This window comes from Pleurodeles waltl, chromosome 1_1, assembly GCF_031143425.1.
Source record: "Pleurodeles waltl isolate 20211129_DDA chromosome 1_1, aPleWal1.hap1.20221129, whole genome shotgun sequence".
In the NCBI taxonomy this organism is placed as follows: Eukaryota; Metazoa; Chordata; class Amphibia; order Caudata; family Salamandridae; genus Pleurodeles; species Pleurodeles waltl.
In genome coordinates, this window is record NC_090436.1 from 414,406,075 (window position 1) to 414,420,184 (window position 14,110).

At 48.8% G+C, this 14,110-nt stretch overlaps 1 protein-coding gene across 2 annotated transcripts in view; it reads left to right on the forward strand.

The window, feature by feature from the left end:
- GFM2 (GTP dependent ribosome recycling factor mitochondrial 2) overlaps positions 1 to 14,110 on the forward strand; it is a 261,831-nt gene that overhangs the window by 181,655 nt on the left and 66,066 nt on the right. For both annotated transcript variants that reach the window (XM_069223861.1, XM_069223870.1), the window contains exon 16: positions 4,363 to 4,439. In XM_069223861.1, coding sequence (XP_069079962.1) covers positions 4,363 to 4,439 — 77 coding nt within the window. The remainder of the gene's footprint in view (positions 1 to 4,362; positions 4,440 to 14,110) is intronic.

Genomic DNA, 14,110 nt, shown 5'->3' on the forward strand with positions numbered 1-14,110 from the left:
TATATATACACAATAGCAAAAATATGCAGTATAGTCTTAGAAAACAGTGCAAACAATGTATAGTTACAATAGGATGCAATGGGGAAACATAGGGATAGGGGCAACACAAACCATATACTCCAAAAGTGGAATGCGAACCACGAATGGACCCCAAACCTATGTGACCTTGTAGAGGGTCGCTGGGACTATTAGAAAATAGTGAGAGTTAGAAAAATAACCCTCCCCAAGACCCTGAAAAGTGAGTGCAAAGTGCACTAAAGTTCCCCTAAGGACAAAGAAGTCGTGTTAGAGGAATAATGCAGGAAAGACACAAACCAGCAATGCAACAACTGTGGATTTCCAATCTAGGGTACCTGTGGAACAAGGGGACCAAGTCCAAAAGTCACAAGCAAGTCGGAGATGGGCAGATGCCCAGGAAATGCCAGCTGCGGTTGCAAAGAAGCTTCGACTGGACAGAAGAAGCTGAGGTTTCTGCAGGAACGAAAAGGGCTAGAGACTTCCCCTTTGGTGGACGGATCCCTCTCGCCGTGGAGAGTCGTGCAGAAGTGTTTTCCCGCCGAAAGAACGCCAACAAGCCTTGCTAGCTGCAAATCGTGCGTTTGGCGTTTTTGGACGCTGCTGGGGCCCAGGAGGGACCCGGAGGTCGCAAATTGGACCTGAAGAGAGAGGGGACGTCGAGCAAGACAAAGAGCCCTCACTGAAGCAGGTAGCACCCGGAGAAGTGCCAGAAACAGGCACTACGAGGATGCGTGAAACGGTGCTCGCCGAAGTTGCACAAAGGAGTCCCACGTCGCCGGAGACCAACTTAGAAAGTCGTGCAATGCAGGTTAGAGTGCCGTGGACCCAGGCTTGGCTGTGCACAAAGGATTTCCGCCGGAGGTGCACAGGGGCCGGAGTAGCTGCAAAGTCGCGGTTCCCAGCAATGCAGCCCAGCGAGGTGAGGCAAGGACTTACCTCCACCAAACTTGGACTGAAGAGTCACTGGACTGTGGGGGTCACTTGGACAGAGTCGCTGGATTCGAGGGACCTCGCTCGTCGTGCTGAGAGGAGACCCAAGGGACTGGTAATGCAGCTTTTTGGTGCCTGCGGTTGCAGGGGGAAGATTCCGTCGACCCACGGGAGATTTCTTCGGAGCTTCTGGTGCAGAGAGGAGGCAGACTACCCCCACAGCATGCACAAGCAGGAAAACAGTCGAGAAGGCGGCAGGATCAGCGTTACAGAGTTGCAGTAGTCGTCTTTGCTACTATGTTGCAGGTTTGCAGGCTTCCAGCGCGGTCAGCAGTCGATTCCTTATCAGAAGGTGAAGAGGGAGATGCAGAGGAACTCGGATGAGCTCTTGCATTCGTTATCTGAAGTTTCCCCAGAGACAGAGACCCTAAATAGCCAGAAAAGAGGGTTTGGCTACCTAGGAGAGAGGATAGGCTACTAACACCTGAAGGAGCCTATCAGCAGGAGTCTCTGACGTCACCTGGTGGCACTGGCCACTCAGAGCAGTCCAGTGTGCCAGCAGCACCTCTGTTTCCAAGATGGCAGAGGTCTGGAGCACACTGGAGGAGCTCTGGACACCTCCCAGGGGAGGTGCAGGTCAGGGGAGTGGTCACTCCCCTTTCCTTTGTCCAGTTTCGCACCAGAGCAGGGGCTAAGGGGTCCCTGAACCGGTGTAGACTGGCTTATGCAGAATTGGGCACATCTGTGCCCAAGAAAGCATTTCCAGAGGCTGGGGGAGGCTACTCCTCCCCTGCCTACACACCATTTTCCAAAGGGAGAGGGTGTCACACCCTCTCTCAGAGGAAGTTCTTTGTTCTGCCATCCTGGGCCAGGCCTGGCTGGACCCCAGGAGGGCAGATGCCTGTCTGAGGGGTTGGCAGCAGCAGCAGCTGCAGTGAAACCCCAGGAAGGGCAGTTTGGCAGTACCAGGGTCTGTGCTACAGACCACTGGGATCATGGGATTGTGCCAACTATGCCAGGATGGCATAGAGGGGGCAATTCCATGATCATAGACATGTTACATGGCCATATTCGGAGTTACCATTGTGAAGCTACATATAGGTAGTGACCTATATGTAGTGCACGCGTGTAATGGTGTCCCCGCACTCACAAAGTTCAGGGAATTGGCTCTGAACAATGTGGGGGCACCTTGGCTAGTGCCAGGGTGCCCTCACACTAAGTAACTTTGCACCTAACCTTTACCAGGTAAAGGTTAGACATATAGGTGACTTATAAGTTACTTAAGTGCAGTGTAAAATGGCTGTGAAATAACGTGGACGTTATTTCACTCAGGCTGCAGTGGCAGGCCTGTGTAAGAATTGTCAGAGCTCCCTATGGGTGGCAAAAGAAATGCTGCAGCCCATAGGGATCTCCTGGAACCCCAATACCCTGGGTACCTCAGTACCATATACTAGGGAATTATAAGGGTGTTCCAGTAAGCCAATGTAAATTGGTAAAAATGGTCACTAGCCTGTCAGTGACAATTTGGAAAGAAATGAGAGAGCATAACCACTGAGGTTCTGGTTAGCAGAGCCTCAGTGAGACAGTTAGTCACTACACAGGTAACACATTCAGGCACACTTATGAGCACTGGGGCCCTGGGTTACCAGGGTCCCAGTGACACATACAACTAAAACAACATATATACAGTGAAAAATGGGGGTAACATGCCAGGCAAGATGGTACTTTCCTACAATCACACATAGTACCTGATTTATATTTTGATGGATGGCCTGTCGTTCCGCCATGGGGACATAATAAATTGCTCTGCCCCCATGGTGGAGGGGCCGTCCCCCAAATTTATGAAGGACTACCAAGCAGACTTACTTACTGCTGGGGAATAGGCCATCAACCAGGACTCTCCAGCCACCTCTGTCCTGGGCTTTTCTTGCAATCTGACTCCAGATGTAACCCATCTGCTTGCAGTCAGCCTCAAGGCCTTGGCGCCAGGTGTTTCTTGGCCTTCCCCTTTTCCTTTTGCCTTGAGGGTTTCAGGTCAGGGCTTGCCTGATGATATTTGATGCGGGCTTATCAGCGGTGTAACCTATCCAGCCCCAGCATCTTTTCATGATTTCTTCATGAGCAGGGAATTGGAAAGCCTGCTGGAATAAGTTGTTGTTGCTGATTGTGTTTGCCCAGCAGATTTGGAGGATTTTCCTCATGTAGATGTTGATGAAGGTCTTGTCTTTGTTGGTGGTGGTCGCTGTTGCCCTCCAAGTTTCTGCTCCATACAGAAGGACCGATTTTACGTTGGTGTTACAAATCCTGATCTTGGTTTGAAACCTTAGGTCCTTGGTGCTCCAGATCTTCTTTAGCTGAATGAAGGCAGCCCTTACTTTGCCGATTCTTGCCTTGACGTCAGCATCTGCACCGCCTTGCTTGTCTATAATCCTACCCAGGTAGATGAAGGCCTCAACCTCTGCTAGTGTATCGCCTGCAATAGTGACAACAGTTGTGCAGGCTGTGTTAGCCTTCAGGATCTTGGTTTTTCTCATGTGAAGGTTGAGGCCAAGTTGTGCTGCTGTGGCTGACAATTTGTCAGTCTTCTCTTGCATCTGCAGATAGGTATGGGAGAGTAGGGCCAGGTCCTCTGCAAAGAGGAAGTCATTTATAATGCATTGACACGAACCACTAATATGGCGGCCCCTGTCAATGATTTTCACATCTTCCATGATGGGAAGGGAGGGCATTATTCGCTTTTTACAGTCCCTCCCGCCAAGGTTTCATTACTAACAAATGTTACATTCTATACAAGTGTAAACGCTTGCTCAGTTATCCATGAGCTTTCTTTGGAAGATAATATCTTAGTTAAATGATTGGAAGGACCTCTTTGTGCCACAAAAGGAAATTAGAACCACTGATTAAACAATTTTAATTACACAACTAGTGCCAAAGGTGCTCATTTAAAAAAATGGTCACTTAATCCTGTGCTGTCTCGAAAGAAGTGCCTGATGGGAGACAATGGAGAAATTAAGTATGTAAGGGCTAGAAATACAGTATAGGAAATAAATATATTTAAAATGAGGTCTGATTCTGGCAACCTTAGGGCCACAAAGTGAGACGTAGTTTGAGCCTGCCCACTTTTGGTTGTAACTTAGGTCTTTTTCAAGAAAGTATTAACTGAACTACATTCTGGCAGAGGTAGTGCAGTCAGAAGATTAATACAACTTGACTGCATTAATTGTATCTTTTAACTGGATAAATGGTACAAGTTGGCAGTGAGTTGAGGAGATAATTTTAATGTTTCCAATCTTTCAGTGTTCAGAAGGATTTGGTAAGTTTCATTTATTTTTCCGCCCTCTTGTAAAATGCATAGTGCTGTATTTTCTTTGCACGGCTGTAATTGTCATATTTTCATGGATATTTAATTTGCAGATTTAGAATTTGCCTTAAGCTGTCTTCAGCGTGAAGATCCAAGTTTAAAAGTGAAGATCGATCCAGATTCCGGACAAGTAAGTGTTAGTCCACTTGCAAGCTTCAATCATAAACCTGTGCTATGCAAAACCTATTTTTCCACACAGTCATTAGACTTCTTCTCTATGATATCCAAACCTCATCCTATAACTATGATAGAAAATAAACATGGTCTTCCTGGAGAGGTCACTGGTTAAAAAAACTATAAGTCTTAATAGAAACTGGAAAATTGCAGGTTCCTTTCTCTATAGATATACTTGCACTCAATGCATTCTATCACAGAGAACCTGTCAAGTGACTTCCAGTCTTTCTCTAGTTTATGAGCTGAACAATCAGATTTTTTAGAAACTTCCATTATTTATTTTTCTTTGTCATTCTTGATGCTAGAGTTAGATTTTCCTCTAGCACTGCAAAGTGTATGTGTATTCGAGTGGTCTGTGACCTTGGTGAGTTTGAGGCATAGTCCACTGTAATCACAGCTTTCACATTCTTGAGATTCAGCAGTGGGGTGGGAAGCCATGTAAGTTGATCTAGTCCCTTTCACTGGTGATGAAAGAAGTCCTTGGTAGACTTGTCAGTGGCCAAGGCCTTCAGGCCAATGCAAGTATGTATTTTGTCTTCAGTGCTGTCTTCAGCAGTTGATGCCCTGGAAGCAAAGGCATACAAGCACTCATGACAGTTGCTGCCCTTGAATGCAGACATGTCCGGTCAGAAGACATTTCCAGACTGTCTAAGGCTTCAGAGCCAGTTTGGGGTGGGTTCTCTTTCAAATGTATATCTCAGGCTGCTCTCCAGCCTTTGTATCAATATTATCTTTTATAGTAGGTAGCAGAGAGTCTGGTTTCAAGCAGGAGTACCAAAAACGTAGGCACAATGAAGTGTGAGTTCTCTGCACATGGCTGCCATCATCTTCCATAAGTAGTAATCTGGGACAGACCAAAGGGCAGGTCTTGCGTAAAAATGTTCCAACATTAAACAACAAACTGTAGTCCCACTCCTCACTCCTACATACTGTACTACGTCTGCCTGGGCTGAGAAACTGTGCCTAACACAAGCAGAGGGAAGCTGTTGCGGTTAATGCTGTTTGCCAGCACAAACTTGCTGGATTGAAAGACTGTTAAACTGACCTATGAATCAAGCTTTGGGGTAATCATTATTGTTGGAAATGACCCATTCTGCAGGGCCATCCCCAAACGTTTTGCCTTCACTCCTTTTGTTTTTGCTAACTTCATTTTTTGTTTGCTTTAGGACTCTGTGCACTTTACCTGCTAACCAGTGCTAAAGTGCTTGTGCTCTCTACTTAAAACATGGTAATATTGGTGTATACCCAAGTGGCAAGTCCCTAGTAAAGTGCACTACATGTGCCCAGTGCATGTAAATTAAATGCTAGTAGCAGGCCTGCAGCGCTGATTGTGCCCCTGCTTAAGTAGCCCTTTAACCATCTCAGAGCCATTGCAGATCCTCTATGTGCAGTTTAAACCGTGCAGTTTAAACTGCCATTTCGACCTGGCAAAATAAATCTTTTGCCAGGCCCAAGCCTTCCTTTTTAATACATTTGTCACCCCTTGGGTAGGCCTTGGACAGCCCAGAGGTCAGGGTGCAATGTTTTAAAAGGACATGTACATTTAAGTTTCACATGTTCCGGTAGTGAAAAGCTCTTACATTTATTTCTTACTACTGAAGGCCTATCCCTCCCATAGGATACCATTGGATTTCCTTGTTAAATTTTATATGTGCAATTTCCAAGTGGGAAGAGAGAATTCGTTTATGTTTGTGTCTCCGGAATCCTAATTTAAAATCCAAACTTATTGGCGAAGTTGGATATTACATTACAATTCTGAAAAGGCCACTTTTTGAAAGTTGGCATTTTCTTACCTTAGACATTTGGTGCCTGCAGTCCGTCTCTGGTATATATGGCTGGGTGTAGTTGGTAGTTGGGTTTTGTGTATTCTTCCTAAACAGCTACACACAGTGGGAGCTTGAGTATGATTTAATGGGCCTTTACTGACAGGATAGGAGGGAGGAACTGGACCAAGCCTCACACCTGAATAGGCTGTGTCCTGTCTCCACACAAAGGGCTGCATACCTCCTGTAGTTGGTTTGGAGCCAGGAAAGTGAGGCAGGGCATCTAGGCACTTCAATGGCATACTGCTAGAAGCTTCTCCCCACTTCAAAGGCACACATGTGTACAAAAGAACTCTAGCTCTACTGATTGGATTTTGTCATTTTGGTGCTGTTCTATTTATTACATTGTGCTCTATTTTTCTACCCTGGGATCTTTTTGTGTGGTGTTTTCACTGTTCTATTTGAAGTGTTCACAAATACTTTACACATTGCCTCTACGTTAAGCCTGACTGCCCTGTGCCAATCTACCAGGGGGTTGAGCACAGGTTAATTTGGGATTTGCTTGTACCTTCCCCTGACTAGGGTTTTTGTTGCTGCTTGACTAGGACTGACACCCCAGTCAACCACTAACCCAGTTTCTAACAAATATTATCTGCTCCTCTGCCCAAGCCCTTACGCATATCATTTCATGAGTTTCACAAGAGATAAGGCAGGATGAAGTGGGAAGTCTAATCTACTCTGATTTTATTAGAACCCCATGGGGTATACAACCCTGTAACTAAACCACCTTTGGAATGTGTAGTATTTCAGAATGCTGTGGGAATAAAGCATTTTCTTCTACTTAAGACTAGCACTGGGCTGGCTAATAATACTTTGTGTCTAGTGGATGGCCCTTGTGTTCTTAGCTCTTTTCCTCCGAACACTACCTCCCTGAGAGTCAAGTGTGGTCAAGTGTTGTAATTTGCCCTATTTGCAGTATCGTAGTAAGATAGACACCAGGACACCAGGAGCAAACAGCCTCAACCACTGACGCTGAGCCTTGAAGCTTCTGTCTGTCCTGTAGGGTCTGACAGTGAGGTTAGGGTGTGGAGCATGGGGTAGAGTGAGAGTGGTGTGGTGAAGGCATCCCAGATAATGGTGGTTTTAGAGGAGAAAGGTAGCAGAATTGTGGGCTCTGAGGGAGACATTAATGGGTGGTTTTGTGTATTACAGTAGGTCGCTAATGGTGCTGTCATGTTGTCATATCAATGAGGATGGCTGGAGAGAGGTGATGAGGGCTTGAAAGTATTACAATTTGGCACGGTCAATGGCTGGTGATTTGGAACTATCAAGGGCAGTGGTTAATGTCTTACACGTTTATCAGTTCGTCTTCAATTCTTTCTGACCTTGTTTTGCTGTCTCTTACATAGAGCAATCCTTTTAGGAGTTCTGATTCTGGGTATTATCCATGGTTGTGGGCCTGTGGTAGTGTCAGGGTTTGCTCAGTGGGTAGTATGCATTGAAGGTTTGACTTGCAGTGTTGTTAATGTGGTCAAAGGATGTGCTGTTAAAGGTTGTTGATCTGGCGTAGGAATGCTGAGCGAGAGTTGAGAGAGGGTTATCCTTTGAAGATAGAGGTCTTTGCAGGAAGGGGGAAGTATTTTAGGGATGTTGATTTGCTTGTCTATTAAGTGAGGATTGATGGATTTAGCGTGGGTTAGCGTGTTAGATAGGAGCATTAGAGTGAGTGTTTGGCATGACTGTGTGTTGGTGTGCGATGCATAGTGGTCAGAGAGAAGTGAGGGTAGGGTATGTTGCAGTTGGTTGCTGAGATTTAGGTTGAAGCAGTGGAGTTTTTCAGCAAACCAATATATTGCACATGGGTGTCAGAAGATGTTGATGGTGTTTGCTTTGCGAGGTGTGGTGGCTGATGTGCAGTGGAAATTATGAAAGGCTGTTCTTGGTAAATTCATATAGAACGTCCTAATTAGGCCCCCTTGTTTCACTTAACATTATTGTGCATGTCAGTGCTTTGGTGCACAAGAATTGGAGAACATGAGACATGTAGGTGAAGGCCTTCTTACCATATGAAATTTTCTTCTTTACACAGATCCTGGAAAAAGATAACCTTGGCTAATCCACCATTCCCTGACATTAACCCATACACCGTAGACCGAATTCTTGCTAACCGCTCCAGCCACATGCTACATGCCTGTACTGAGTTATCTCTGTGCACTTAATGTACTGAAATATCATGGAGACATTAAATGCATCAGATCATTGGGCAATATGCTTGGCTAGAATCTGAGCCACCAAGCTCAGATCAATTCCTTAAAAACAAACATTTGCAATGCAATAGGTCCTGCATTTGTGAGAGTTAGAGCTATTGGTGTTGTAAATGACAGTGTCTTTTACCTATGTGATTTGGTTTGGAGTGTAGTTGATGTATGCCAGGTGGCACAGCAACCTTGTTTCCGGTCCAGTGAGGACCTGGCTTGGCAGTTCGGGCTGGACTGTTCCCATGAGGAACAGGGTCAAGACTGATTTACATATGGCTGGGTCCAAACTGGGGTGGCATGGTGAGCAAAAGAAAGATGGATTAAACCCAGATCTGTGACTGGGGGTGAGTGTTTGACAATGTTCAGCATTCCGTCCATCACTTGTTGTTTTTGCTTTGGCACAGCAACCCTCCCAGCCTGGTTGCTGGAGGAGAAAGGACACAACAGGCCGCCATCTTGGGAGCGTTTTTGCCTCATTCCTACAGACTGGCTGTGATACTATAGAGAATGCAACCCTTTCTAGTGTGTTTATCTTAACTTTTATAGCACCATACAAGCCGTAAAAAGGCACCTTTGTGGCATTTAACTCGGAGAATGAGGGGGGTCAAAAGAGTTAGGAGCAAAGAAAAGGGGGCAGCCGTATATTTCTGAGTGTTAAACTTTTAAAGGAATGATTCCTCTACGTTGGCAATACCAGCCTAACTTTTAAAAACATAGACTGTGTACAAAGAGAATAACAGAAGAGGCAGCTTAACTACACATGAATCTTAGCGATTTTGTTAAGAATAGCACCTGCTTTGCAGCACTATGAAATGTCAGCACCTGTATTGCCAAGTGCTATATTAAAAAAACAAGTTATTCCCAGACTGTCCAAACACGCACCAGACAATGAACACTAGGAAAGAAGATGTGGCGTAAAGGCCAGAACTGCTGACTTTGGAGCTAGGGAACATCGGCGCCGGCTCAACATCCTGTGATTCTGGGCAAATCACATAGGTGGTCATTATGACATTGGCGGTGAGTGATAAAGTAGAGGTATGACCTCCAACAGGCTGGCGGTAAATAACGTCAAATTAGGCCCATTGCGGTGATACCTCCCATAGCCAATATACCACACCAACCATCTGGGTGTTTACACCACTGACCCCGGCGGTAGCCATCAACAGCCAGGTGGAAGACAAGGTACCACCCACCATATTATGACATAGCAAACCGCCAGGATTTCCGGGGCGGTACCAATGCCATCAAAATCCTGCCAGAAACAGACCACAGAAAAAGAAAGACTCACCAATAGGTCCACAGAGGACTCCGCCACCGCCATGGAACCGAAACTTCAAGTCTTCCCGATGCTATTCTACACCATGACCCTCCTGGAACACCAACGCCGACGAAGACGACGACGGTGAGTACAGCCACCTAGCACACGAGGGAGGGAGGGAGGAAAAGGAGACTAACACACACGCACAGCACACACCATTCACACACCATACACAGAACCAGCTGCAGGGTTAAACTAATGTCACAGGACACACATTAAAATAAAACACGGACAACCATGTGAATCAGCAAACACTGTAATTTGATGCCAACAGCCATCACTTAGTCCATTTCGATTCCAAATGCAGGCAACAATTTTCAGAATAGGCCAATGGCCAGTTCAAAGTACAAACTGGCCACATGGCCACAGGGCACAGTCCAAGGCCCAACCTGACTCCTGACAACTTCCGGAATCCACTGTTCACGGGCATCATGTTGCAAAAGGGCAGGCACCTCAGGGGTAAGGGATAAGGGGGTAGGGGGGGCACCTCAGCTGAAGTGGGGAACTTGCCCACTGGTTCTGGAGGGGGCTCCATACCCATTTGTCTTTTCTGGGGAGTGCAAGGCCACAGTCTCTGAAGTGGGGAACTTGTCCACTGGTTCTGAAAGGGACTCCTTGTACACCAGTCCCTGGAGGGTGGCCTACATGCCCTCTGCTGGAGTTGAGGGCTTCTGTGTCTCTGCTGGAGGTGAGGGGCTGCTGTGTCTCTGCTGGAGGTGAGGGCTGCTGTGTCTCTGCTGGAGGTGAGGGCTGCTGTGTCTCTGCTGGAGGTGTGGGCTGCAGTGTCTCTGCTGGAGGTGGAGGCTCCTCGCCCTCTGCTGGAGGTGAGGGCTGCTGTGTCTCTGCTGGAGGTGAGGGCTGCTGTGTCTCTGCTGGTGGTGAGGGCTGCTGTGCCTCTGCTGGAGGTGAGGTCTGCTGTGTCTCTGCTGGAGGTGAGGGCTCCCTGCCCTCTGCTGGATGTGAGGGCTCCCTGCCCTCTGCTGGATGTGAGGGCTCCCTGCCCTCTGCTGGAGGTGAGGGCTGCAGTGTCTCTGCTGGAGGTGGGGGCTCATCGCCCTCTGCTGGAGGTGGGGGCTCCTCGCCCTCTGCTAGAGGTGAGGGCTGATGTGTCTCTGCTGGAGGTGAGGGCTGCTGTGTCTCTGCTGGAGGTGAAGGCTGCTGTGTCTCTGCTGGAGGTGAGGGCTGCACTGTCTATGCTGGAGGTGGGGGCTCCTCGCCCTCTGCTGGAGGTGAGGGCTGCTGTGTGTCTGGTGGAGGTGGAGGCTCCTTGCCCTCTGCTGGTGGAGTGGGCCTCTTGCCTTTCATTAATGGTTGAGTGGGCCTCTTGCCTTTCATTGGTGGTTGAGTGGAAACCTTCACTCTCATTGGTGGTGGAGTGGAAACCTTCACTCTCATTGGTGGTGGAGTGGGAACCTTCACTCTCATTGGTGGTGGAGTGGGAACCTTCACTCTCATTGGTGGTTGAGTGGGAACCTTCACTCTCATTGGTGGTGGAGTGGGAACCTTCACTCTCATTGGTGGTGGAGTGGGAACCTTCACTCTCTTTGGTGGTGGAGTGGGAACCTTCACTCTCTTTGGTGGTGGAGTGGGAACCTTCACTCTCTTTGGTGGTGGAGTGGGAACCTTCACTCTCATTGGTGGTGGAGTGGGAACCTTCACTTTCATTGGTGGTGGAGTGGGAACCTTCACTTTCATTGGTGGTGGAGTGGGAACCTTCACTTTCTTTGGTGGTTGAGTGGGAACATTCATTTTCTTTGCTGGTGGAGGGGGATCCATGCGTCCCCTCTTGTGATGGTCCCCTTGGCCTTAGACATGTCACTTGTGTCCTTGCCTCCAGGACAGGAGGTGCCTGTCTGCTTCTCACATCCCTTGCTTTTTACCACCCTAGTCCTCCCTTTCTGAGCCGGAGGTGTGCTCTCAGTAGGAGTGGCAGCCGTCACACCCTGGGGCCCCTTTGTGCCAGCAGCTGATGATGTGATGGGAGCAGTGGCAGAATTTTTGGCTGAGTTGTTGGGCTGGGTCTTTGGGACCCTGATGTTACGGGCAGGACAGGGGTGGAGGGGAGGGAAAAGGTCAAGACGTGCAAGGAAAAGCTTCTTAGGGGTGTTGGGGCGGGATGTGGGAGGAGGGATGGGAGTGGAGGTTGAGGAAGTGGTTGTCAGAGGTGTATGTCTGCTGGACTTGGGTGCAGGTGCATGGACCGTGTGCGTGTGTGAGTTGGGTGTCTGTGTGTGTGTGCATTTATGTCTCTTAGGAGGGGGAAGACAGGGTGGGAGAGGACAAAAGAGACGCGTGGATGGATGATGTGTCTGCAAGTGAGGTGTGTGTGCTGCATGATGTGGTGATGGTGGTGGTGGCTGTTGATGCAGTGCATGCAGGTGTGAGTGCAGATGTGATTGTGAGGAAGGAGGAGACAGTGGAGGCAGCTGATGTGGTTGTGTGTGCAAGTGTCTGTTTGTGTGAGTGCATGTGGCCTGAAATGTGCTGCCTGTGTTTGACTGTGCTACTCTTGTGTGATGTTTTGTGTGCATGCTTGTCTGTATCTGTGCCTTGGGTGGGTTGGGATTGAGGAGACTGGGACTTGCAAGTGGTAGTTGGAGGGGTGACTGTAGGAACAGGGACACTGGCTGCCATCAGAGAGGAGGCCAGAGCCTGAAATGATGTCTGTAGGGCCGCCAACCCACCATGGATGCCCTCCAGGTATGCATTGTATTGCTGCATCAGGGATGCCAGCCCCTGGATGGCATTCTCAATGCACACTATTCACAATGGTTGACTGCCCTACAGAGATGAATCTCAGGAGGTCAATAGCCTCCTTACTGAGGGCAGCAGGGCTCAGTGTGGCAGGGCCTGAGGTGCCTGGGGCGCAGGAGATGCCCACCCTCCTGGCTGAGTGGGCATGGGCAACTCGATGGGGGGCTACTGGGAGGGGGTGATGATACGGGGGTGGCGGCTGTACCTGTAGCTGGGGTGGTCACAGAGGTGTCCGCCACCACCAGGGAGCTTCCATCGGAGGAGGAATCCGAGTCAGTGTTGTCACCTCCTGCCTCTGCCGTGGTGCTCCCCTCGCCATCTCTCCCACTAGTCCCCTCGGCGTCGGTGGACTCTGCCTCCTGGGTCCTGTGGGATGCAGCTCCCTCAGTCACCGGTGCCCCTGCTCCTTCGCCAGATGATGCTAATGCACACATGGACAGGATGTCAGAATATAATGGAGGGGGAGAGAGGAAGGGATCACTGGGTCAATTACAGTAAGAACACCACAGTTGACATACACATTACCATCACACACAGTGATCAGGATTGAGCACTATACATCGCACTGGCATTACATTGGCTAAGTGCCACAGCAAGATGAGAGCCAACCACTGCCAACTTCACCCTTCCTGAGACCCACTAAGCCCTGTCTGACATGGAATGCTACCTGTCTAGGTTACCAGATTTTGCTATACACCCATTTACCTTGAGCTGGATCATGCAGCAATGGCTGAGCTGGCATTAAGGGGCACCCATTAACTGAAACCCACCACCAGGATCCCATACCACCCAAAATTCATTGTCGGCACGCTCAATGTACTTACCCACTTGTGGCTGCTGTGCTACCCTCAAGCGCCCATCTAGCTCTGGGTAAGCCACTGCCAGTATGCGGGCCATCTGGGGAGTCAGGTTGTGACGGGCACCACGCCCTCACAGGTAGGCCATTCCCAGCTCGGCCTCTGTGGTCTTCCAGGCCCAAGGTCTCCGGTCCTCCCACTTTTTCCTACAGTGGGTGCTCCGCCTGCTATAGATCCCTTCTTCTGATGGGCGCTGACCTGCAGAGGTAATACATACAGGAGGACACCATTAACCATACAATCCAGCCAGTCACACATATGGCCTAAAAATACCATTTCCATCTCCATTGGCACACACATTATCTGGAGCACTGCATGTACACTACCCCCCTCCCAAATTACACACTGCTAGCACACACATCTCCATGCAACCTTGTCACATGAATCATGCCCATGGCGTACTCACCTGTTGGTCTGGAGGCCCATACAGGGGTAGGACCCCATCCACCAGGTGCTCTAACTACTCTGAAGTGAAGGCAGGGACCCTTACCCCCGTCACAGGGGAAATGGCAGGATCCAGACACAGGTCACAGCAGCACACGCAGTGGAGGTGTTGTCCTGTGGCAAGTCAGGAATCAAGTTTGGTTTTAGACAGAAAATGACTGTCACATCCGTGGTGGTGTATACCGTCACCGCCGGCGGTGATCCCCATTGGACACTGTACTCCTTAGACCCCC